Consider the following 27,648-nt stretch of genomic DNA (forward strand, 5'->3'; position numbering starts at 1 on the left):
GTTTTAAAATTTGAAGAAAAAAAAGTTTTGTCTTTAAAACCTGACCATAGAAAGTAATGTCTGGCTAAAATAAAAGCTCTAGTGTGCAAAGAGAAAACTTTTTATTCTTGACATAGGCTATTCTGTGAATCTGTAGGGGAATATTTAAATAGTTTTTTACTGATTTCAGTATAATTAGAATGGTTAACTGCTAAATGTTATACTCCCATCCACGTGCAGCTAGATATTAGAGGAGATCACATTTCATTAGTCCACAGTAAGTTCAGAAGTTCTGAAAGAAGGAACCAAAACTGAATATTTGAGATAAGATCAAACTTGTGAAGTTATTTTTATCTGTTAAGTTGGCATTATTATAAAGGATAAAAAATTCATATTTTAACCAGAAACAAATAGCATAACGAAAGCTTTTAAAGCTGCTATTTTAGTGGATCAGGTGCTGGAATATTTACAGGTGTCACCTATGGTTAGAATCTTTATTTAACACATCAATGAGAACAGCTGTATGGTCAGAAAGAGTGCAGATTTCTTAAGAGAAATCTATGGTAATGTGTCTAGTTAAAGCTTTTCAAAATGTAAGTTGGCACTGAGAGTTTCTTATATAGCACAAGCTATAATTCCAAAATAGCATTTATATTTAAAAGGGGATTATAGCAGATCTTTTGTTTTACTTCTTTACTGCCTATTTCTTGCTTTTCCCTACCTATTCTGTAAATTAAATTCAATGTTCATTACAGCCCATTAGTAATGGTGGGTATGGGTACACTGGAGAAATTAAACTTCTTACATGTTAACTTATTTTCTCTTGAAGTAACATATCCACCAATCCGGACCCACCCTATGGTATTAACAAACAAAACCGAAAAAACGTTTAGATCTGAGTTTCTGAAAGAGAGAGGTTTAAAGTGATGCGTAATAGTTGAGTTTGATTTATCAGAGGTCTTTTAAACCTGTATAAGTATTTGGTGGGAAGCTGATTAGATGGGATTTAAAGTCCAGAGATCCTGAAATGACAGCCTGAACTGCTCCTATATCTTTGGAGAGGAAGAAACATAACCCATTAGTAACGGATTGCTGGATATATTATTTTAGAGAAAAAAAGAAAAGAACAGGTAAGACATTTTTCTCTTCTATTTCCTCTTGACTGCAAAGTATTCTGTAGCATCTGTGATATACTACACTTCTTTTAACTAGCTCTAATAATATAACCAACTATTGTCAAACTATGTTGCACATGAAGACACAGTAAAAGAAATGGTCCTTATAAATAAATACTTTTGTATCTTGTTTGCAGGCTCAATTGCTTAACTTTATAACTAACCATTTTTAAGTGCTTTTTAGATGTAAACTGCACCTACTTGAGTATGTAAGCACGCTGTGTCAGTAATGACCTGGAATAAAGCTCAGTTTTGGATAGAGCAAGTACTGATTTTTGTGGTGAATCTCTTGAATATCTTGTGTGTGGTTGGAGAACAATGAAGTTTTGACCTGTGTAATACACCCAAACAGACTAGAAACACCACTGTGTCTTATGAACCTGGCTTCCAGAAACATGTCTGGTACACATTTACCTGGTATATTTGTAGAATATATTACTGTTTCAGTTTCATTTACTAGTCCTTTTTTTTTTTTTTTTTTTTTTTCCTGGGACTATTTTCTGAGCTCTAGCACACATTGCTAAGAGTGTGGCTTTAAATTTTGCAAGGAGTGTGGTTCTGCTTAAGGTCAGGTTTTCTGCTTTGTTCCAATATTGTCAGAGCTAATGGAACTAGGAAGATTTCTCAGTGACAGTTAAGAAGGTTGGTCACACAGCTTCAGTAGGAGCCCTATTTTTTTTTTATAAGGGCTAAATAGTATAGAACCTCAAGTTTTATTTTAGTGACATTCCATTTCCTTTCATGAAACCATCTTGTGTTCATGTAGAAATCACCAGCTTTTAATGATTTCAGAACTACAGAAGAAACAATTTTTGCTAGAAATTACGCTTTCAGATATTTGTTTTCATCCTTACTTCTGCTGGCACAAGTTTGATTTTTTTTTTTTTTTTTTTTTTAACATGACTATGCTCAGATTCTTATTTCACATGACTATGAATTCAGGGTGGTTGAAGTCACATTGGTGTTACTCCAGCTATACAGTTGTGTAAATAATGCTAGGATCCTGGACCACTGTGTTTAACTTGTTCACAGATGCACTTATTAGTTGCTAATATGTGATTCACAGGTTCCAAAGCCAAAGGGATGATTGTGCTCATCTAGTCTGACCTCCTGTATATAACAAGTGTCATAGAACTGTCACTAAATAATTCCTAAAACATATTTTATAGAAAAATATCCAATCTTGATTTAAAAATTGTTAGTGATGAGTAATCCACCATGACCCTTAGTAAATTGTTCCATTGTCTGATTGCTCACTGTTAAAAATTTATGCCTGATTTCCAGTCTGAATTTGTCTACCTTCAACTTGTAGCCATTGGGTCATGTTATACCTCTGCTAGCTTGAAGAGCCCAGTATTTGTTCCTGATGTAAATACTTACAGATTGTAATCAAGTCATCTCTCTATCTTCTCTTTGTTAAAATAGATAGATTGAGCTCGTTGAGTCTGTCACTGGGAGGCATGTTTTTTAATCCTCTAATCATTGTTGTGGCTCTTCTGAGAGCCCTCTCCAAATTATCAACATCCTTCTTGATTTGTGAGCACCAGAAGTGGACACAGTATTCCAATAGCAGTCATAGCAATACCAAATAGAGAAATAAAATGTCCTTTCCTATTCGAAATTCCCTTGTTTATCCATCCCCGGTTCATTTTAGCTCTTTTGGCCATAGCATAACATTGGGAGCTCATGTTCAGCTGATTACCCAAATCTTTTTCAGAGTCACTGCTTCCCAGGATAGAGTTGCCCATTGTGTAATCATGGCCTACATTCTCTATTATGCAGCTCAGAATGGCTCAGTTGGGAATGAGCCTAATTTGCAAGCTCAGGATATGTGAGGAAGAGGTTTGTGGTTTTATTTCTTGGACTGCTCATGGATGTCATTACCTGCAGAGTTACAGCCTCCAGCCGCTGCAGTGCCTGACTATCAAGGGAGTTTTCATAAGTGAGAAGGGAAATAAGAGGATGCAGGCCAAACTCAAACAACAAAATGTGATAGTAGGGAGGGAGAGAGAAATAAGAGCACATTGTTGGGCAGTGATGATTTAGTTCCTGTCAGCTACTAGTACAGTTAACTATCACTGTTACTTGGAAAGGGAACTGAAAAAATTATTACATTCACACACATCCATTCTTATCCCAAAATGAACGTCAGAATCTTTTCCCTCCTACTTCCATTTTCAAGTGTGAGACCCTGGAGGGAAGATTTCCCTCCCCAGCTCCTAATCAAAGTGAAATTAAAACATTTTGTGTATGAACTAAAACTAAGACAAATACTGAATTTTGTGCGTTGTTGAACCATTGTCTTATGATTTACCTTTTGTCTAATTGTTTCATATAACCACAGATATAAGAATACTGACTATATCCATAATTCTTATGTTTGACCAGGAGATTTCTTGGTCTCATCTTGTTTTTCTGTTTTGTTTTCTGTCATTAGTTTTTGATTACGCATTTTCTCAAAAAATTTGCTAAGGTAACCGTACTAAGCCAAAATAACTGAAGTACTTAAAATTTGTAAAAAATGAATTACAGTATCTTTTAAAAATAAGGATCCTTTATTAATATTTATTATTAATAGTATAGTACTTCATGTAAGCGTTAAGCTCAAAAAGTACTTTTTATAAAACAATCTCAAACTGTGAATTGTCACAAGGAAGACCAGAAGAGGTAGATGTAAGAGAACATTATATTTAATAAGTAAATAAGGTTGTAAAGTAACTGCAGAGTAGAGCTAGTTCATGAATGGAGGGTTTTGAAATAGGGGTAAGTTTGAATTGAAAGGGGAAATGTCATTGAGGATGAGAGTGAATGGATCTGCTTCTTGCAGCAAGAGCTGTAGGTACAGTGTCTAAGGTTTTTCTCTGAGCTTTGAGAACTTTTTTTTTGTGCTGTACAGCAATCTGTTTCACTGGAAAAATACGTGACAGGAGTTAGGATGGGCATTTGTATCAGTTTTTCTATTCTTGCATAGAATTTCATGCGCTTTTGAGACCTTGAATTGATTGCTTCTAATTTGCTGGAATTCAAGTAAGAAAAGGTAAACTGAAAAAACCTAAAATATAACAAATCAATTCTCTGCAGACTATCTGCCACTTGAATGAATGCCACAGATTGCCCCAGTATTCTCTTGTCATTTTGTTTCCCTTTAGTGTGTGGTTGGTGGGTGCAATGCCAGTTTTGCATCTCAGGGAGGGCTGGCTCGTCATGTGCCCACGCACTTCAGCCAACAGAACTCTTCAAAAGTTGCCAGCCAGCCAAAGGCCAAAGAGGAATCTCCTTCTAAAGCTGGAATGAACAAAAGAAGGAAGTTAAAGAACAAAAGACGACGCTCATTACGTAAGTGTATGAGTTGTACTGATTTTTTTATCTCCATTAACAGTATTATCTTATTTTCCCCTTTTCCTTCCACCATGCCATCTCTCTATGCCCCCAGCTGCATATTTGAGATCCCTTTCCAATTAAATTCAGAGAAGTCTAGGATATATTTGCCAGGCAGTGAGGCAGCAATAAGCATCTTTGTGCAGAGGGGCTGTTGGGAAAGGAATTTTTCTGATACAAAAATTAACGTGTTATGTAAATATTGAGTGGGGGGAAAAACAGTTTTATGAAGTGATCTAGAAAACCTTACTAAGTTTAAGTTCACTTATTGAAATGACAACTGATCGCTTTTTACACACAAAAATAAAGGCTGAAAAATCAAAGGAAATCACTTTGAGTAACAGAATCTTCATTATTCCTGGTTTGAAGAATGAGTTCAGCGCAAAACTAAAGCGAATAATAATGTTTTCAGTATTTGGTCTGAAAATACTGATGGCTCCGAGGTCCAGTATGAAAATGTGGTGTAAAAAACTTGATCAGCTGCAAATCAAAACAGATCTTTTCTTTCTGCTAGTTAGTGTGTCTGATTTGCATTTGAAGCACTTCCATCCAGTGAAGACTTAACAGGAGCTTCTGGAGCTTGCCAAAACTTGCATGACTAAAGCTAGGCATCTCAAAATAAATGACTGCACTTTCAGAGATGCTGAGCCCTACAGCTCATTTGAAGTCAAAATATGATTTAGGTGGCTGACTTTAAGTATCCAAATTGGAAAGTATTGAGTCTTATGTCCAAAAAAACTTTTAAATTGGCAGTATGCACTTCTTATTTATATTTGATTGAACGTGATTGAGTCATAAGAGTCAAGTCAGAGCTTCCTCAGTTAAAGCTGTGACACAGCTCTTTGCCAGCATCAAGTTATCTACATCCTTTGAGATTTACATAGCTATAATATAAATATATTGAAATTTTCTACAGATCTTGTGTAAAGAATATATACTCTGTATGTAATGGGGAAGTAAATGGAAAAATCTGTAAAAAGTTGTAGGTGGTGATAAGAGTTACAAACACATCATGTAAAGTGACCTGGAGAGATTAATGTGAGTGGAAGATGATAAAATGAGATTATCTTGGACAAATGCAAGATAAATCTGAAGTAAAAGAATCTGATGCAAGTTAATCAGGAAGGAGAAACCAGGAATGGACAGTAAGGAACAGTACTCGCTGGGAGAGGGACTAGATGACCCAATAGGTCTTCTAATTTTTCTAGATTCTGTGATTCGAAATCTGTTTCTCTTCCTTCTTTTATCTTGTGTATATGTGTTGCTTGCATAATTTAAGTTAATATGCCATTTTGTTTAATGTTTCATAGACAGTGTGTAGAACTACTAATTTTTTCCCCTTTTGACATTGCTTGAGAAATTCTTCCTTACAGGACTTCATGCAAGGTATTGTTCTGTTGGAGTTCTCTTCAGCATGCTGACATCCTGTAGCTCTTTAATCTCTATATATGTGGCTTCATGAGTAATTTTTTCTTTTAAAGCAAGTAATATTCACAGCTCCTACTCTTTGGTTACATGCCTGTCTCTCTTATTATGTTGTAATTTGCTTCACTTGACTTCCAAAATTAAGTTCTATATAGAAAGAGAACTGACAGTTGCCATTAACACTTGCAGTTTTCTTGCTCCATGCAACAAAGCTGTTTGAATGACTTTACCTTAAGGCAAAATTCCCATCTAACTGAGTTGAGGGATAGACTCCTGTAATGTACTTCTCCAAAGGCCATGTGACCAGAACATTTATCCAAAGCTGATAACACTTTTCTAAAATGCTACGTATAGGTAGCTTGTTTTAAAACTTTCTCCATGGGTTGCAAATCTTGTTAGGCTCTGAAATCAGACTCCTTAATGGTCTCATAATTCTGTTTGTCTTTATTTCTTCAAAAGTAGTGGGCCTAAAGTTAGGCATCTAAGGCAGTGATACTCAGACCACAGTGGTTTAGGAGTCAAATTAGTAAGCAGCATTACCCAAAAGAGCCACAGTAGTGTGAATTCATTGTTTCATTTACTATTTTTATATGTAGTAAAATTTGGCTCCTGAACCACTGAGGTCTGAGTCGATACATAATTTTAGGTACACTACATTTGAAGAAACAGAAAGGCAAGTGGATTATATAATTATTGTCACAGCAAAATGACTGACCAGGTATTCTGCAGTTGGTTAATAACATAGTAAAAGAATCCTGATTGGTTAATAATTTAATCAGTGTTTTAATCTGTGCTGCAAAGAGCCACAGCAGACACATTAAAGAGCTACGTGTGGCTCCCGAGCCTCAGTCTGAGTATTGCTGATCTAAGGTCTGGTCCCACTTAAAAGTTAGGTTGACATAGCTACCGCACTTGAGGTTTGGATTTTTCACACCTCTGAGTTCCGTCGTTAAGCTGATCTAACCCCCAGTGTAGATGCGGTAGGTGGATGGAAGAATTCTTTCATCGAACTAGCTATGGCTGCTTCCTTTCCTACATCAAAGGAAAAACCCCTTTCATCACTGGAGAAAGTGTCTACACTATGGTGCTACTGTGGCACAGTTGCAGGAGTGTCATCATACTGCTGTAGTGCCCATAATGTAGACATAGTCCAGATCTGTATTTAAGTACTTGAACGAGTGGCCTGACTTTCAGAGGTACTGAGCAGCTCAGGTTAGAATAAGTTATTGATCAAACAAATTCTGAAATACGATAACATACAATTTGCTAAAATAATTCAGAAAAAATAAATTCCTGAAGTTCGTCACCTCTCCACCAACCTTCCAAATTCCTTTTTCATTAACTGAAGAAAGTACTTATTTCCCTCCTCCTTTGAGGAGGAAATTCTGTGCATCTGGTTACAGTTTATAACTCAAGCAATTATTTTTTGTTATTTAGAATTGTGTGTAATGAAAATACTAGCTATTGATTGTTTATACATGATTACACTGAAAATAGCCTTGTATTTACATCTATAGAAGTCAAAGTAAAGAGATCAGATTCTCTGCTCAAACCCGAGGTTCTCAGTGGAGCGTATTAACACAAAATAGGTTACCATGAATGTTTAGGTGACAAAAGCAAGATCTTACTTAATTTACTAGAATATGAACAGTTTATTCTACATGTTGATATTTTACTGGTCTTAAACTAGTTTATATTTTGTTTTCCTGTTCATAAACACTGTGTATATTTTTTTCAGTTGCTTGTTATAGGCATATATGGGTTTAAAAACAATTGGTATTGAAAGATTAGATATTGTGTGAAGTTGAATCTAGTATTTTTTGACAATGTGATTTTTTTTCTTTCTCTTGCTGTAGACACCTTCCTAGCTGATTACATAAGCAGTCAGATGGCGACTTACTGACCTTGTTACTATAAGTGCTATCAAAATTGACACTCATGCTCACAGTCATAATATCTCTACTACTGAATTCTGTTCTGTGTAGCCTCAGATTCTCTGTTCCTAATACATTTGGAGGCATCCATCCAAACTTATTGAAAGTGATTCTCAACTTTGTACCATGACCCTAAAGTGTGTCTTCATATTTGCTACAGAATCTAAGCTTCTTCAGTTGCTTGTCTATGTGTATTCTGCTCATGGTGTGCCTACATTCCATGCACTCAATTGGAATATTTGGGCAAGCTGTGCCTGTTGGGACCATGCCTATTCCAGGGAGAGCCCCCACCCCTTCCAAAGGCATAAAGGGTGGAGTAGGGCCAGCCATCCCTCAGTTCCTTCTTATCACCTGTGATAGAGAGCAGTTTCCCTGTCTCATGCACTTGTGGTCTTTAAACCAGAATTTTTATATATAGTTCCTTCTTAGGTCTTGTCTACACAGTGGTGTAATGAATTATACAAGGATGTGATTTCTAAAGCACACTAACATGTTGTGCATTAATTATTCCGTGTGTTCCCTGTTGGCATGCCTTAATATAGTGCTGTTTGAAATAGTAATTTGTAACGGCCAGCTCTACATTAAAAAGTTAGTTTTCATCCAGTCCCGTGGCTCAGGGAAATGAAAAATCCATACCTCTGGGTGGCATAAGTAAGATGACCTAACCTTTGGTGTAGACGGCACTATATTGACAGAAGAATTTTCAATCAGTCTAGCTACCATCTCTTGGGGAGGTGAATTATCTGTGCTGATGGGAGAACCCTTCCCACTAGCATAGGTAGTGTCTACACTGTAGTGTTTCAAGTGGAGACAAGGCCTAAGGCACACAAATAAATCTTTAATGCTCATCAGCAGGGACTACATGGACAAACTAATGTGCCACACATTAATGCACTTTAGAAATCACACCTCTACAGTGCGTGTTATCCCACTAATATTAGACAATCCCTTAATAATACATTAGTAGTTAGGATAGTATTTTTATTAGGTTTTAGTTTGGTTTAACTATTTCTAGCTATATGTTTACCAGTACCAGATGGTCAACTTCATAGCTGACCAAAAATCTCCTGGTTTTAAATATTGCTGTTTGTGTGGCACAGCTATACTACTCAGTAATTGGCATTATTATTTTTTCTTTGTGAGGGACATACCTCTGAGAAATGCTGTTTTTCACTCATTCTCCAGAGGAACCCTAATAGCCTGGGGTGCATGTGTGACATACCCCAGGTACAGTCTGTGCTGATGAACAGCTGTGTCACCTCAGCCTTCTTACCTGGGGTGCTCTTTACAGTGCTTTGTGCTGTAGCCACCACTCCTGATCTGCTGTCACACAGCCTCCAGCATGTAAGTCACTCCCAGTCACATTGTATGAGTTCTGCAGCCAGCCACTCTTGAACCACACTGCAGGGTGACAACAGCATGCTTCCAATCCCAGACTTTCTCCTGAACAATACAGGCTCATGTGAAGTCCATCATTTTATTAATAGAAAATTATATGTACAAATCCTGTTACCCCAAATGGAGTTTCCCAAACACTTCATTTCAGACACACTGATAAAGATAAAACAAGTTCATTAACTACAGAGAGAGATTTTAAATGAATACAGGAAGTGAGGCATGAAAGTCAGAATTGTTTACAAAAAAAAAAGTGACTAACTAGAGTAAATTCAAAGCAAAGTCTCTCACCACTTGTTTCAACAGTCCTACTGGCTGAACTTCTTTTAGTCAAGATACCTCCTGCAGTCCAGTGTTGTTTTCTTTGTTCTTCAAGTGTCGTGAATGCTGTGGGCAGAGAAAAAGAGAGGAAACCTTTCCTTTTATGGTCCTCTCCCACCTGTGACAGGCTTCTCCATCAGGCAGCAGGGCGCCAGGCTGTCCCCATTGTCGGGAACGCTATGCTGTTTCTTTGCTAAGATGTAGACTTTCATCCATGTCCCTTTGCCTGCTAATGAATGGCCATGCAAGCAGGTGATGGCCCGTTTGACCTTGTTTATACCTGACTGAGGTGTCAGTTTGCCCATTGTCTCTGAGAAAGTAGTTTGGCCACTCCCAGAATTTGAATGTTTCAGTAACATCATACAGTGGAATCTCATAACTTAATTCAATGGAGCAACACATATTTTGCCAGGACAGCATTGACCAGCAAGTTACGGGTTTTCAAATAAGAACTCCCAAAGCATACTTTGTACCAAGATTATTATAATAGTGTGGAAGGGGTGAATACAGGGGTACAGACCATCACAGAGTGCTTGAACATGATTCTTTTAGATAAATAAATGAGACTTTCCTTGGATAAGGGCAGACGAGAATCTTCTGGCTCGGAGCAGTCCTCTTCTGAAAGTGCCTTGGTAGGCATTGGCTCTTGAAGTTTCGAGGCTCCTGCTTCTTCACTGAAGCATTCCTAGGCTGTTCCAGATGCCACGTCTTCCTCAGGAGTTGAAAAGGGTAGGACACAGCACCACTCCTGTAAGAAACACAGATGTGGTCCCAGGGACCTAGCAAAAGAGAGGGGAAAATCTCCTCGTCTTTCCTTTCAGATGAGTGTTGCTTGAGGCCTGACCAAGGTCTCTTGGATACGCGTAGAAATCTCACTATCTGTGCTCTAGTACTATTTAAGAGTTCATCTCTAGCTGCCTTCAGTATGGATCTGTAGTACCACCATCTACTGTAGTGCTGACAACTTCTAATTTGTTGTTGTCAGTACCACAGCTTATGTAATGGAGGATTTAACTGTATCAGCACTGCCAGAGTCACCTTTATTGTCTTTCATATTGAAAATACCTGCCACAGTACCAACTGCTATGGTAGCAGGGCCGTCGTTGGCGCTAGTAAAGAATCTCCTTTCCCACAGGCGTCTACTAGCTCTGCTCCTCCGCTACATGTGGAGGACTTGTACTGCTTCTCTCTCAGAAGATCATAGTGGGGAGTCACCACATACTCACCTAGGCAACAGTCTTATGGCTCCTACTTTTCAGATGGGGATTCCAGAGCTAGGAGTCCTAGTAGGCAAATGGAATGTAGGGAGAGACCAACTTCTTGGTATCCCTCACTCTGGCTACCCACTTACTGCATATGGTTCTCATTCCTGGCCATACTGGGCAGCTTGAGCATGTCATATCAGGAAGCCCTGCTCCTCTTTTCGATCCAAATCCAGATCCCTCTTGACAGAAATCCAGGTACAACAGCAACTATGTCCTAGCTGTTCTGTATAGAACTTGAGAATTTACATGTTTATGAAGAAAAGCAGCATTATTCTATTAAAGTTGCTCCTGCAGGCATATCTTCATCACCAAGTGAAGCTGACATATCTTGTACTTTCTGCCCCGTTGTATATAAGATTTTTTCTAAGTCTTCTTTGTAGGGTGGCAGAGGTGCTGGAAATACCAACAGAGGTTGTGCAAGAAAAGGCACACAACATTTCAGGAAATATTGCACTCCTCTTTGCCTGAAGCTTGGCTGTGAATGAAGGTCATCATACATCAACCTCTATTCCACCATCTTCTAAAAAAGCCGATGCAATATACAAAGTCAGTTTTTCAGACTTTTAATATTTCTACATGCACCCAACACCTGGGTCACAGATGGTTGCTGCAGCTCAGGAAAAGATATGGCAACAGCATTCAAAATCTACACTGAAAGAGAGAGAACTGAAACACACAGCTCTCTTTGGCAGAAAAAGTTATTAATGTGCTAGTCTTAGAAAAGAGAGTCTGATAATTAGTATGAAAGTGGGCACAAAGTGTCTAACTTCCTTGATAAGGTATCACCACAAGACTCCAAAAAAAGGATGAAAATATCTAGCTTCAGAAGGAGAGCTCATTGTGGATACCTCTTTATAAGCAGCAATCAATGCTTCAGATACTGCAGCTAAGTCAGTGGCAATAGCTATTCCTATGAGGCATGCCGTGGCTATAATCTTCTGGGATTCCCAGAGAAGTTCAGAATGTAATAGAAGATTTTGTTTTTGATGGAAATTAAATTGCAGCACCCAAACTGATAATGGTCTACTTTCACTAAATGATTTTAGGGCTGTGCTCAGATCCTGGGCATTTACAGCTTTCTGACCAGGAGGAAGCATTTTAGGTACAAACCTTATTCAAGACAAGCTCCTGCTTCCTCCTGTCAGTCATACCACTGAACTGCCCAGAAGGAAATAAAAGTTTGATAGAAGACCCTCCTCTGCTACTACTGTGGCTTCACTGAGTTACATGCCAGCTTAAAAACAGTTTTCCATCCAGAGCTGTTGGGAACCTCATCTGAAGTTTCTTTTACACTGCGTGTCACTTGTGGTGGCGTGTGGTATATGTGTAGTTCGCAGAAAAGCAGGTTGCATCCACACTGCAGTATGCAGCTACACATGTCAATGAAAGGTGGTGACTGAGTGGATGCAGCTGGGAAAGGTTCAGCAGTGAGTATGTGCCAGAACCTTTCTCTGCTGCTTTCCTCTGTGCCAGAGCCTTTCCCTGCTGCTGAAGTCTTTCACTGTGGTGGGGGAAGGCTCTGGCAGTTCCCTCCAATGGGGAAGGGCTCTGACAGCAGTTACATTACACTGTTGAAAACAGCAACATAGATGGGGGCCCGGTGATGTACTTTTTGGGTGAGTAAAGAGTAGAGGGTTTCAGGCATATCTGTACTCCACTCTGCTAAGCAGCGCTTTACTGTCCATACTGCTATTTATATCCTTGTTAAGGAAGCGTGTGGTGTATGTATTGTACATGTCACCAAAAGAGGTGTGGAATGTAGATATACCTTAAAACATCCCTATTTCCAGTTCAAAAACAGTTGTTGATTTTATTTTCGAGAAGCTTGGAACAATGTTCCACAATCCAGTGAGTCCTAGAAATTGTAATTGAAAAAGGTTACTCAACTCAGTTTCAATCAGTTCTAAAACCTACCAATCTTCCCTGTCCCTTTTCAGGGACCCTTCTCACCAGAGATTGTTGAATCAGAAGGTGAAATCCTTTCTTATACTGGGAACAATAGAAGGAGTTCATCTTCTGTTTCGAGGGAAGGATTTTTATTCCCATTAATTTAGTCCCTAAGAAGAGAGTAGGGTGGTGGTGGTATGTATGCATTTGAGAGAGCTCAATATCTTCATTTTTTGGTTCAGCTTCAGTCTGGCTTCCGTTATCCCTATGTTAGATTCTCAGGATTGTACTGCAGCTCTTGATTTCCAGGCAGCGTTTTCATATATTGATCTATCCAGCTCACAAGAAATACTTAAGATTTGTAGTTGCAACATCACACTACTACTAGAGAGCTGCCTTTGTCTATCATTAGCCTCAAGAGTCTTCATCTGTCACAGGAACAGCACATTTAAAGAGTCAGGGTATTATAGCTTTATTCATGACTGCTATCCGGTTCAGGAAAACTCTCCTCAGCAAGTCACAAACACCATACATCACATTCTTAAGCTTTTCACTGCTCTGGGCTCAAATCAACAAAGATAAATCCTCGTTAGTGCCAACTCAAAAAACAGAATTTGTAGGAGCATTTCTAGACCCAACAGCAGTGAGAGCATACTTAACTCAAAGCAGGTTTGATGTCTGTCAGACTTCATAAATCAGTTACAGACAAATGAACAGATGACTATAAGGGCTGGTCTAAGAATGTTAGGCCACATGGCATTGTGTTCATTTGTGACTCAGTATCCTACACATCACCTTTGTTGTTTGCAAGTTTAGTTCAAGTCCACTTATCACCCAAGCAGACATCTCAGAGATGTGGCAGTTGAGATTCCACAAGAAATGCTATTATATTTAAATTGGTGGAAGAACCTAGATCAAGTTTGCAAGGGCATTCCATTTTCTCCATTTCTTCCCCCAAAGATGATGATGATAGGTGCTTCAAGTTTGTGATGGGGAGCTCATCTTTTCCATCACAGGATCTGTGGTCATGTACACAGATTCATTTGTACATCCACGTGTTAGAACTCAGAGTGATCTGCTTGGCGCCCATGATACTTATCCCTTTCTTTCAAGGCAAGACAGTTCATGATAGTCAGTACCGTGACACTGGTTTATGTAAACAAACAATGAGGAGCTGCTTGGCTGTTGAACTGGTACATCGAACACCAAGTTATAATCATTGCTCTCTGCTTGGATTACAGAATAAGTTGGCAGATGGCCTGAGCAGGTATTTTTCTTACAAACACTAATGATCAATAAAGGATTCCCTCATTCAAAGAGTATTCCAGTGCTGGGATAAGCCGTACATAGAAAATAGCACATCGTCAAACCTACTATTGGAGTGGATCAGAACTTAAGATTCCAAGCAGAAATATTTTTCATATTGTGGACTGGGGTGTGATACATGCACACTCTTTTTTTTTTTTTTTTTTTTTTTTTTTTTTTTTTTTTTTTTTAACAAGGCTTTTGAGGAAAAATCAAACAAGAGTCTTGGTAATAGAGCTGGACAGGAAACAGTTTTCCCCTCCCATGATGATGATTGAGATTTAAAAAAAATTAATTCGCATCCTGAAACAGGACAAAAAGTCAATGTCCAAAGTTTTCGTGAACCAAAAATAAATAAAATAGAAAAATGCTTTGGGTTAATCAAATGTTTTCTTGATTTTTCACCATTTTTTGTTTGTAATTAGCTTAAATTTTGAACTTGCTTAAAATGACTTCTTTGAATTTTTTGTTTAGAAAATGATTTAAAAATGTCGCAACAAAGCATTTTGGCAGCTTCAGATTGGAAAAAAAAAAGTAGAAAAAATAATTGAAATCAACCTTTTCCTGCAAATAATTTGTTTTGACAAATCCTCATTTTCCAGTGGAAAAAATGCTTTGTCAAAATATTCCCCACCAGCTCTATGCTGTACTGTTTTTATTAGCACCAGCGAGGCCCAGACAATACTGATACAGACTGGTTAAAACTTTCCAGACATCCTCCAGAAACGTTGCCAATGTCTATGAACATGATTTCTCAGGACAGCTGGAAGAGTCTTCTTTCAGACCTGGCGTCTCTGCATTTTGTGGCCTGGATGCTGAGTGGCTAACTGATTCTGAGAAACCTAGCCTCAGAGATGTACAAAACATTTTGATATGAAGTAGAAAAGATTCAGAAACATTGGATAAACCATTAGAATTTCTTTTTCCCTGGATCCAAGTGGTATTATCCTGTAGCTGCTATGGACTGTTCCCATTGGTATAGAGATGCGTTATGGGACCAGAGGGTCCTGCACAGGCCTTGGAGGAAATTCCTAAAACAGAACGTGGTTGCTCAGGCTATATACTGGGACCAGGATTTAGGCTTCAATTGTAGCTTACAAACCTTGTTTCATGCTACTTCCAGATTCAGGAAGGGGACTGCATTGGTTTATGTTTGTGTCACAGTTGGAAAAGGTGTCTTTGTAACTCAAAAGCTCAAAATTTAAAATTTAAAGAATGAAAGCTTAGATTCTGTAGACTGTTAAACCACGCCATTCACCAGAGAAAGTCTTACTCACCACTGGTGAGTGGATTTGTCAAGTACTGAAGTATAACTTTTTCAATGTGATGGAATTATTGCTTATATCTATTTGGATAGTAGTGTCATATGGCACAATGAACTTTAAACAACTATATATGACTGCATTTGGATCATTTGAGTAATGGATCCAAGATATTGGATCAGAGAAGAAAGAAGCTGGTGGTTTGAGATTATGGGTGGAAAAAGGTTGAGAATCCCTGCAGTTGTGGAAGCTTCAAGTATTATGCCAAATCAGGCCTTCATGGTGCTAATACAAATACCACACTTGTCTTAGAGTGTAATTGTACATGTTTTATTTGTACAGAAATGTCTTTATGGTTGTATTATGAACAAGGAAAATTAGTATTAAGGCTATTTGAGGTACAAGGCTATGGCTCTGTGTTAAAACAAAGGTAAATTTTGCAGCCATTACAACTTTGATAGAATAAAGTCTCAGTATAAAAAACTGTAGCTTCAGTAGCCTCTTGAGACCTGGCCTACAATTTTAAGTTATCTGATTTCAGCAGGAGAGCACTTACAACTGAGCTGATTGCCTAATTTGCAGTATTGATTTCTGAGAGAATAAGGCACATTATGTGAAAACCAACATCTAAGCAGTAATTGGTCTTAAGAGTGTAGAAAATAGTTTTTTCCAGTAGAATTTTGAGAATTATTCTTAAATATTTAATAACTAATCTTTTTTTTTTTTGAGGGGGGGTAAAAGTTGTTTAAAAACTTAAATAATTTTCAGTTTATACGGTGATATAGCCCATGATATAATATTTGCTTTTCTTATGAGCTAACCTTTACTTTATCTTTCAGTAGAGATTATTTAAATGCAGGGTTAAACTGTTAAATTTTGTCACATAAAATTAAAGGATTATTTTAAATTGTCACTAGTACAGTAAAACTTAACATTATGTACTTTAATGTGATATTCTTGTATGCTAGATAAAGCCTAAAGTATTTTTAACAGAATAAGATGAGAATATGTATTTTTAATTGGATTTACCTTGTAACTAGATGCAATTTTCTGCTTTTCTTAAAAATAAATTAGATCTGATAAATGTCCTTTAACCACCCCACCCCTCCAAAATCATATACTGCAGCAGCCTTTTACTCACAGTTCTTGAAGTGTTTGCAAGTAAGGTCCACCTTTAGCCAAAAAACAAACAAATGTCTTTAACACGTGAAACAAATCAGTTCTGTTGGTTCACCAACCTTCAGCTCACCCAACCAATGACTGTACAGTACCAGAAGGATGTTAATACCACTTCACCTAAAACTGTAAGTTAAAACTTAAGGTCTGATGGAATGGTTGGAGCACAATTGGCAAGTGTTCATTTTTGTTTTAATATCAACAATTTGTTTAGTATCAAACAATAGAAAATGAAGTATTGCACAATGTATTCATAGAGAATAGGATAGTACTAGAGTTTAAAACTGGCTTTAAAAAAACCCAGAAACTTAGTTGATAGCCAGTACACCAATATTAATTTTGCCTTAGTCCTTTGTGCTTTGATTTAAAAGCATGTGATAAATACGTGGATTTTTTAAAAATATATACCCTCAGTCAACTTTTAGACACAATGATCCACAGATAAACCCTCTGCTTTGGGGGTCAGAATTTCTTATCATTTACTGATTTTCTTACCTGTCAGTATAGTTGAAGTGCTGTTTAAACTTGATGTATGTTCCTCTGCAGCCCTAAAAAAGATTTACTGAAACAACACTCCATATAGAATAGGTAGTCAGTCTGTCTTTGAAACAATTGGAGTAACAGTGGATAAACTTTAGTTGTGATTTAGTTAGGCCTCTAATGAGATTCTGCTTCCTGGATTTCCCTGGGTCTGCTGGAGTATCATGCAGTTTGTGTGCCATTGCTATTTTAGTATGTTATAAGTATGAGGAGTTCCCTTTTTAAATACTACTTTGAATTAAGTCATAGCAGCAGTAGTGAAACTAGTTGGACAGCACTTCAGAGTGGTTTGGAGAATTAGGTTTGCAAATATATTCATTGTAGTGCTGGGAAGCATTCCAATATTTCTTTTTCCATACATTTGGGTTCCCAGTTGTTAAAAAGGAGTTGATCTGTTTTGAGTTTGAGTAGTAGAACTACGTTTTTTTTAAGAAAAGTGCAGTACTTCTGAGGAAGCTGCGTTCTTCAGTAAATCCATTATGAAATCCTTACTCTTAATACTGAAGGTTAAAAAAGAATAGTATGTACTCCAACAGTGTAAAAGCAAAAGGATTTACAGTGTGGTTTAGTGCACATATTGGTGCTGTGCTGGGACTTTAAAGAGAGAGTTTTAAAAGTAAATGTTTCTGAGCAAACTTGAAAGACAGGCAGGTGGTAGCCAGTTTTATGAGTTGGTCTCTTCCCCTCCCCCTCTCTTTTTAGGCAAATTAATTTTTAGATCATATTGACAAGATACGGTGCTAACTACCAGTATAAATAACTGACGTGTTAATTACACTTCACAGCCTTTTGGTGTAAATATAAAGTACTCGCAGGTATTTGAATGCTTGCGATGTCTTGGAGTTTAACAGTCAGGATTTTTTTTTTCCAGCAAGACCACATGACTTCTTTGATGCACAAACACTGGATGCCATACGACATCGAGCCATCTGCTTCAACCTCTCAGCTCATATAGAAAGTTTAGGAAAAGGCCATAGTGTTGTATTTCATAGTACTGTAAGTATTATGTTGTTTCCTCCTTCATATTTGCATTTGTATATCTGAAAGTGTAATGGCTACAGTGATATTCTAATTCTCACCTGAGTGAAGATCTTGTTAATGATATTCCATGTGCAAAAATATTAATAGGGAATTTTTGCTTAATATTAAAAACAAGGAAATCGAGGAACTTAATTTTTAAGGTATGTTGGCAGGTATTTCCAGTAATGCCAGTTTTGTGCCCTAGGTTTGGGCAGTATCTTAACAGTAGATACGTAGTGATGAACAATTTAATTTCAAGGTATCTTCTCAATTAAAACTCATTTCATTGGCTTTGTAGTATGAGTTTCTTAGTATCATAATGTGGAATTTTTAGGGCTTACTATTAAAAAAAAATTCAAAAAAGGATACAAGAATGAGAATAGTTGAAAATATACTTATCAAGAGAAATTAACGAAGTCCTATAAAGTACGTATGCTTGTTTTTGTATGGTCCTATTGGTGGACTGATGGGGACGTCCAACCATGATCTACATCAAAGTCTTTTTTTCATTATAAAAGTTATGACCAAGATAAGTATCTTAATCACAATTCACTGTTGTCCAGTTCCCATAAGTATACCACCAGAATACTAGGCAAGTAACAGCTGATAAACTCAATTTCAGTCCCTTTTACGTGTAATATTTTTAGTATTGTATTTTATTTTTCATACTAAGAATATGTAGATGGATAGGACTGATATTAATATACACTGATGCAGAGATCAGCATGGTTCATTTCAAAAAATTATGTGATTGTGTTCCATCAGTGATGAAATATAGGAATCGGAATTTCAAAAAGTGTCGCATCCCAATTTACCTTCCTAGGTCAGGTGATGTGGATATGCAAGAGAATGAAGACATAACCATAGTGATGAATTTTAAGCAGCAGGCCACTAATTGATTAACTTTAACAAAACTGTTGGGAGGGAAGGGAATTGTAGTCCGCTGAACTACCAGCATTTAATTGGGTTCAGTGCACGGTTAACTGATTTTAAGGCATACAACTACTAGAAAGGAAGGAGGGCTATTCTTGGCCTAACCCTCCATATCTAAGAACAGGAATCAGCCCAGCTGTTGAATCCAACCCATAGGAAGGATGCATTAAGCTTAAGACTTCAATCACATTTCTGTAAGGGTAAGAGAAGCTAATGATACAAGTTACAAGGAAAAAAAAATTAGAGTGAATTGGATTTAGAATTTCTGTCTAGGAAACCCCATAAAATATACCTTTCGTAACATATATATCTAATTGCATGCTATAACTATGTACTAACCTATAATGGTTAGTCATTATTAACTTCTCCGTTATAAAATAATCAGCAACTTGACCTTGAGCCTATTCAGTTGAATTTACTGTTAATTCTAGAGGGTTAACTCTTTCCTCCGTTGAGGTCCTGGTTTCTTGCGTTGATCACCTCTGTTCACGTGCAGTTCTGACTAGAGTTGTTCTTAAAGCCTTCCACTTTAAAAATAAAAAAAAAGTTAGGCTCTTTGTCATGACTTACCCTTTCCTCGGTGCACACTTTATTAAGCACCTGTGCAACATCATTGCATCCTTTTTGCCCCTCTGATCTTGGGGACGATTTGGAGAGAAGAGCAGTTGACAGGAAAGGATGGGAAATGTGGGTAGACCAGTGTGCAGCAAAGCATGGGATGGACTAAGGTCTAAGGTAATCTTAGGAACTTGCTTGTAAATATTGAGCCTTGATGGCTGCTTTTCTTAATTCTTTTGAGGAGCCTGCAGATCTCTTCAAAGCTCAGTGTTAGACTACACCTACAATCCCTGGGTTTGACAAAACACAAAACTTATTTAACAAGAGTGAACATAATACTAACAAAATAACAACATTCAATAACCTTTCTACTTCATACGCCACTGAGGACAGCCCAAGCTTATAAAAGCCCATCAGTACTGCTTCTCCTCACAGGAGCTAACTGACTAACCTTCTTCCTTTTCCCAGGAGCTAGCTGCTGATCCTTCAAATTCAACCTCTGAAGTTCTGAATGAGTTGTCCATGTGGAGCTTCTATCCAGAAGTCAAAGCCTCTGTTTCTGTGCATCCAGTGGCATGTGTACTTTTTGCTTTGTTCCCTAACATACCTCGTGTAAGCCTGCGTGGCTGTCCCTCCTGGTCTTTCTCTGAAGCTGTTGAGCCCTTAGCACTGCAATCAATTAGTGAGTATTAGCAGTCTGCTTGATCTGGGCAGGGCAATGGCGAGTCTGTGAACCCTGGCCCTCGGGCAGGGCATGGCACCAACAATTAGGGGCTCTAATCTGCAATCAGGACGCAGTAACACAGTCTATAAGCCCAGACCCTGGGGCAGGGGAGCAAGCAGTTAGGGGCTCTGGCCTGCAACCACGACAGAGTGGTAAGGCAGTTTCGGGGCTCAGGCAAGAGTGAGTGCCAAACATAGGTCTTCTGGCCTAATGCGGGGAGGCTGCCACCCCAGGAGTGGGGTTGCAGGGGGACACCCCCCCCACATCCTACTCTACCAGTCCCAACCCAGGGCCCTAACAGTCGCTGAGTTGTCCGCCCTTGGGTCAGTGGGGATCCACCTGCAACATGCCCACCTAGTATTAGGCCAGGGTCCAACCAGACTGTTGTCTAGTTTCCCAGGCTACTTCCAAGTGTTGGGGAGATAGGTACCTCTGTGCTGTGGGTGTCCTCCATCTCCTTGGGATTGGTCATCAGCAGTAGCCCGAGCCACTCATCGATGCCTCGGTCAGCCAGCAGCCCTGGGAGCTCTGGCCAGTCATCGGGGTAGCCCCAGCAGCTCCTTGTTGTCTATCAGGTGCCAGCCTTGGGAACTCTGGCCAGTCCTCAGGCGTCAGCCCTGGGAGCTCCTCCTCAGCGTCCCACTCCAGAGGCAGGGGAGAAGCCTCTGTCTCTCTTGGCAGCTCCAGCTAAACTGAGCTACAGGGCCTGCCTTTTGTACTTTCTCTTCCTGTCCTGCCCCTCAGCTTCTGGCAGGGTAGGCATGACTTTCCTGGCTCTGCAGCCCAAGGGTGGGTTGTGGTCCTTCTTGGTCCCTCTCTGAGGGAGACCACACCTCCTCGCTACATACCACCATACAGTTTTGCTAAACTTTTATCTTTTGACAGCATCTACTGTCAAACAATATTTAAATCTACGTGGTTTCTTCTCAGACAAGGTAGATGAGGTAATATCTTTTATTGGACCAACTTCCTCCTGCCGTGGGCAGGAAGCCTGACGTATGTGTTCCCTCCAATTCCACTCATCGGCAAGGTCCTAGCGAAAATCAAAAAGAGACAAAGCTCAGGTAATCATATCACCCCGATGTGGCCTCACCAGCACTGGTTTGAGACGCTGTCGAGCCTGGCAGCGATCCCTCGGTGGTCCCTGATGAATTGACTGGACCTACTGTCACAGGATCACGGCCACCTCTTGCACCCCAACCTCACGTCCCTCCTCCTCATGGCTTGGACGTTGCGTGGCTGAACCCTGAGGAACGAGCCTGTTCGGAAGTGGTCCAGAAGGTCCTCCTTGAGAGTAGAAAGCTCTCGACTAGACAGATTTACCTGGCAAAGTGGATGAGGTTCTCCTGCTGGGCGGCCAAATGGGGCATCTCCTTTTCGCGTTCTTCGGTGCAGTCGATCTTAGACTCCCTGCTTCATTTGAGGAACCAGGGCCTGGCGCACTCCTCTATCAGGATGCATCTGCGGATCATTTTAGCCTTTCATCCGCCAATCCAGGGGCAGACGGTGTTCTCACATGACGTGTTGATCAGGTTCCTCAGAGGTCTTGAGAGACTTTTTCCACAAGTTCGATCCCCAGTCCCTCATTGGGATCTGTTTGGTTCTGTCCAGGCTCACGGGTCTGCCCTTTGAGCCTTTGGCCTAGTGCTCCCTGTCTCACCTATCGTGGAAGGTAGCTTTCCTGGTGGCAATGACGTTGGTGAGGCGAGTCTCTGAGCTGCGAGCCCTGACTTCAGAACTGCTGTACACGGTCTTGTATAAGGACAAGGTTCAGCTCCGACCCCACCTGTCTTCCTTCCAAGGTGGTGTCTATTTTCCACATAATCCAAGACATCTTTTTTCCAGTCTTCTGCCTCAAACCCCATGAGACTGGTGAAGAGAGGCACCTTCATGCTTTGGACTTAAGAAGGGCCCTGGCTTTCTACCTAGATGGGACAAATCCTTTGCATAAGTTGACTCAGCTTTTCATCTCTACAGCTGATAGAATGAAGGGCTGAGGATTTCTAAATGGATCATCTCTTGCATTCATACTTGCTATGAGTTGGCGGGAGTCCCTACAACACTGATTGTCAGACTCACTCGATCAGAGCGCAGGCATCTTCGGCGGCCTTCCTGGCACACTTCCTGATCCAGGACATCTGTGAGCCGCAATGTGGTCCTCGGTGCACATGTTCATGCCCCCTCCTGAGCCATCACTCAGCAGGTCTGGGATGATGCTAGGGTCAGCAGAGCTGTTTTGCAATCTACACATCTGTGAACTCCTACCCACCTCCAAGGGGTACTGCTTGGGAATCACCTAAGTTGAATGGACATGAGCAAGCACTCGAAGAAGAAAAGACAGTTACCTTTTTCCGCAACTAGTGTTCTTCAAGATGTGTTGCTCATGTCCATTCCACAACCCACCCTCCTTCCCCACTGTTGGAGTTTCCGGCGAGAAGGAACTGAGGGTGGTGGGAGCTGGCGGTGCCCTATATATTGCGGCATGTGTGCACAATTCTAAGGGGTGAGCCGGTCCCCTACAGATACTGCTGAGGAAAAAAACTTGCGGCACCAGTGCATGTGGCGTGCACACACATCTAAGTTGAATGAACATGAACAACATGTCTCGAAGAACACCAGTTACGGAAAAAGGTAACTGTCTCTTCTTTGTTGCTTGGGTGGCACAAAGTGGTATACAGATTCTGGAAGTAAATGCCAAGTGAAGAATTCATTTGAAAAAAAGGAAACTCTTCATTGGCATAAACCCAGTAGAGGTGGTTTCTGTTCCAACAGGAGGTATGCCAGGGAAGAAAGCAAGGGCAGAGCTCCGCTATGCTAATCTCCCACTGGTATAATTTAGAATAGCCTCCAGACTGCTCTGACACCAAGTGTATGGTGTAATTAATTAATTTTATTTCTATGGAAATAAAAACTGCATTTAAAATGTCCTCAGAGGCCAATAATTTTCTGTATCCTTGACTTTATATCACGTGTGTCTAACGCACATGTTCATTATTGGGGATTTCTAGCCAACAGCAGTGTTTTTCTGTCTTTAAGTAAATTGATTGACTAATAAGCCCATGTTTTTTTAAAAATCCTCATATCTCTCTTTAATTAAAAAACTAGTGAAGCAGATGCCAGCGCTGGAATCTCAGGTGAGGAAAGAATACTTCAGAGGCAGAATGCTTGGAAAGCTTAACAGTGTTAGGGAATTATACATATTTGAAAATTTGTAAGTTAGTGTGATACTAAAAGCAGCTGTAGATGAGTTTTTGAAGGTACAAATAAGGAGAGAAAAATGCACAAACATTCTAGTAGACCTCAATTCTGTATTTTGTTTGATACCTCGGGGCATGTCTAGACTACAAAATTAACTTAACCTAACTTACGTTGGCATACAGCTGCCACACTAATTACATCGCTAGTGCATGTCTACACTTTGCTCCTTGTGTAAGTAGTGCATGTTCTGACCAGGAGTGCTTGTACCTAGTGTACTGTCAGTGTGGGGCATTGTGGGATGGCTTGTTAAAGCCTGTAACAGTCAACATAAGCAACAGTATTAAGTCAGCACAGCAGGGCAGTTAGGTCAGCGGAGCAAAACTTTAGTGTGGACCAGTGGTTCTCAATCTATTTACCATTGTGGACTGCATATACAGCTCTGTTTGTGTAACATGGACCACATCCACACAATATGTATCCTACCTTTATGGCACTGAGGATGTCACATGGACTGCCATTGTTGCTGATTTGGGCCACAAATGGGCTATGGGTTGAGAACCATTGGTGTACATAGGTGTACAAGATACCTTACATAAGTTGATATAAGCTGCCTTGCATCGACCTTGTTCTGTAATGTAGATCAGGCCTCAGTATAGTTAAATTTAGTTTTATCTATGATTTGTATGATGGGCTTTTCTTTTGAAAAATTAAATCACCTCGTTTGTCTTCTGTCTTTAAATGTCCATTGTTAACTTAAAAGCAAGCATAATTAAAGAATAGACATTCTTTATATAACAAAATTATATGAAAATCTTTGCCTGGCAAGAAGACTAATTCCTGTTTTGTGGTGAAGGTGAAATCTAATTAAATCAATTAAAGTGACAGGTAACTGTCAGTGTTCTTATCCACAGATAAGCACCATGTCATCAGCCTAAGTGTACTAGAAGAAAACAGTTCAAGCTTATTCTGAAAGCGTGCATGCTTTCTGTCAAATCAGCTTAAAGGAAAGGGGATATGAAACTGAATCAAGTCAGCCTTTTGTTACGAACCTGACTTTACCTGCCTGGGAGTATAGGCATATCTGGAGACTTGATTACTCTGTAATTTTTTTTTCCTCTTCTGTTGCTGGCATGATATTGATGAATGAGTCAATCCTATTACTTTCTAGAATGGCTGCATATAGATCACTGAAAAGGTAGGTCAGTTCTCTGAATTCATAGTGTCAGCAGGATTGTAACAGAATCCTAGTGCCGAGGTCTCCACTTTCAAATGTATTGCCGGTGATTTGCATGAAGTGAAAAATAGTTGTCATTTGAAAGGTTCAGTATCAAAGAAAGTGGAATTTTTCAAGTAGCAAATTAACCTTTCTTGTGCCTGCTCCTTCCTTAGTGTCTGAACACATGCAAAATTGTTACATAACAGTATCAATTAAGTAAACAAATTTCTATCAATAGTTTGATTTCAACAAGCAGGGTTTATTTGAGACAGCAGGATCACGTCAATGGAATTTAATGGCCTGTGCTGGATGGTTGTCCCTTCGCAATTTTGTAGCTGCAGAATTCTGACATGTATGCTTGCATCTGCAACCAGCCATTTCTATGTACTGCTGCTGTCTGCCACAATGAAAACAATCTTTTCTTTGATCTGTTTCATTTTGTTACTCTGTGTGACTCTTCCTGTCTTGCAAAGTGATTAAAAGAAGTTTAGCATCAGTGTCTGGGTGATTAATAACATCTTCCACTGTGGTGAATACTGGCTTAATTGCACAATTTTTTTATCCAAGAATACAAAGGATTTAGTCTCTCATTAAGCGAAGATGCCATTCTCTCTGTAGTTGTCACAATCAACTCTCAGTTCTGAAACTGATTTTTCTCCCGATATCCTCACTTCTGTATTATTTTTTTAAGAAATTCTTTTGTCCTTCAGATTATTTATGAGGTCTTTTAGCAAAGGTAGATCTTTTTTTATTAGATTCAAGGGGCATTTGACGAGTCATGTGAAGTATGACACTTCCAAAATAGTGTTTCCTTTTTTTTTTAAAAAATGTTTTGGTCACGTCATATTTTTTCAGATATCTTGGCCTACAGGCATCAAACTTCTTTTTTTATTGAGTCCTGGAAAATATGTCATGGATAGGGCTAGTCTGGAGAGTATAGTTTGGGTATGGTAACATGGGAGTGGCTTCAGTTCCCGCACAGTTTATGAACATCATCCTCAAACATCTACATAACTTCTTGACATTAGAGTTTAGTCCTGCACATTTTGCAAAGATCGTTTGCAGAACAAGTGCACTTACCTTTAAAAGCTCAGCAGTAATCTGTGGCTCTGACGTACTCTGAATTGGCAGTGTTACAGGATTTATAGTCTCTATCACAAATTTGATGGACTGCCATGCATTCATAGATGTTCAGGAGTTGTTAGGATTAATGTTTGTACAGCTCTTTGGCAGCGTGTGCGTGCTCAATATATAAGTGTTAGGTCCAGCATTGGAGAGCCGAAGAATAGTCCAGTACATGGGAAAGCAAGCAGCCCACCCTGGATTGTAGGTTATTGGAAAGTTTAATGTGGATATTAACACGTAGATGTTAAGGAAAATACACTACATGTGTAAACGAACTGTATTAACTTGTATTTTACGTAGCTTTTTTTAATGCTTAGATTTCGTTATGTTTTATTTAAATCTTGGCCAAGACTTTGAAGCCTAAGTATAGGATCCCATATTTAAAAATCTGGCCCTTGACTGTAAGGATTTATTTTGTGGGAATAGATTGGCAAGTGTTCTCCAGTACCAGCAGAATAGAGAAGTTTGTTTGCAAATAATTAATTTTTATGATCCTCTGTAGAACAGTGAGTCAACTGAATTTCTTCCAAGAATTTTTGATATGCTGTCATACTGTAAGTTAGTCTGAATTGTAAAAACGCAGTTTCATTTTCTCCTAAAAACCCATTGTGGGGAGAAACGTTTTCTGTTTTAATATTACCACCTGTGTCCATGTCTTCCACATTTGAAATGTCTTGAGTGTTACTACTGGGGGAGCTGGCACCTCGTGCAAACTTAATTTGTGTATATACACTTTGTGTTTATACACACACACGCATATACACAAAATATATATAATCCTTTAATCACATGAATCATATACTGTTTTTTTCCTATAGGGCCCCTTCCTCATTCAGAGAACACTTTACTCCTGGGGGAATTCTGTGCCCCAAAATTTAAAAATTCTGCAAATTTTATTTGTCAAATACTACATAATCACACTCATTTCAATATTTTGGTAATTTATTTCAAAACAGCTGTCAGTAAGTATGTCTGTAACAAAACAGACAGACACAAATTCCCCCAAGAGTAGAGATTGAAAGAAACTCCTATGACAACCCGGTTCCTATTTCTCTGGCCCCTTACCCCGCACCCCAGAGTCCAGCTGGGAGGGGTCAGATACCCACAATCTCTCCACCTCCCAAGCTCACCTGGCTGAACCCCCCTCCAACTAATACACCCAAACCCCCTACTCCTCACCCCCAACCATGGCTCCCCCACAACCCAGATACCCACACCTCCTCACCCTTTGCAGAGCCTAGCTGCGGGGTCTGCCCTTGCCCAGACATCTGTTCCCCAGAGCCCAGGGATCCAGAGGGATAAACAGCCTGATGCTCTGTCCCAGGCTTGCACAGAGTTTCCTGTGTGCTGCCCTCTCCTTCCCTCAGGGCATGCTGGGAACTGCAGCTGCCAGGAACCCTCTAGCTCAGGGGTTCTCAAACAAGTGGTTGGGACCCTCAGGGGATCGCGGAGTTATTACATGGGGGGTCACGAGCTGTCAGCCTCCACCCCAAACCCTCCTTTGCCTCCAGCATTTATAATGGTGTTAAATGTATAAAAAAGTGTTTTTAATTTGCCGGGGGAGTCTCAGAGGCTTGCTGTGAGGAGGGGTCACCAGTGCAGAAGCTGGAGAACCACTGCTCTAGCTTCCTCTTCCCCCAGCATTGTCTTCCATGTGCAAGCTGGGTTCTGCAGAGTCCAGTGGCCTCTAGTGGCGGCTAGCAGCACTGCAGCCCATTTCTGTGGGGGGAAGGAAATTCTGCACTCTCAGCATTTTCTGCAAAATTCTGAATTACACAATGGTTCAGAATTCCCCCAGGAGTAGCAGTTTGTATGTACAAGGGGGAAGAATT

At 39.6% G+C, this 27,648-nt stretch overlaps 1 protein-coding gene across 2 annotated transcripts in view; it reads left to right on the top strand.

Annotated features, from left to right (window-relative positions):
* The window catches only part of AEBP2 (AE binding protein 2), an 87,321-nt gene that overhangs the window by 44,181 nt on the left and 15,492 nt on the right, over positions 1-27,648 (top strand). For both annotated transcript variants that reach the window (XM_050968873.1, XM_050968881.1), the window contains exons 4-5: positions 4,304-4,490; positions 17,914-18,038. In XM_050968873.1, the coding sequence (XP_050824830.1) occupies positions 4,304-4,490; positions 17,914-18,038 (312 nt within the window). The remainder of the gene's footprint in view (positions 1-4,303; positions 4,491-17,913; positions 18,039-27,648) is intronic.

This window comes from Gopherus flavomarginatus, chromosome 1 (genome assembly GCF_025201925.1).
Source record: "Gopherus flavomarginatus isolate rGopFla2 chromosome 1, rGopFla2.mat.asm, whole genome shotgun sequence".
Lineage (NCBI taxonomy): Eukaryota > Metazoa > Chordata > Testudines > Testudinidae > Gopherus > Gopherus flavomarginatus.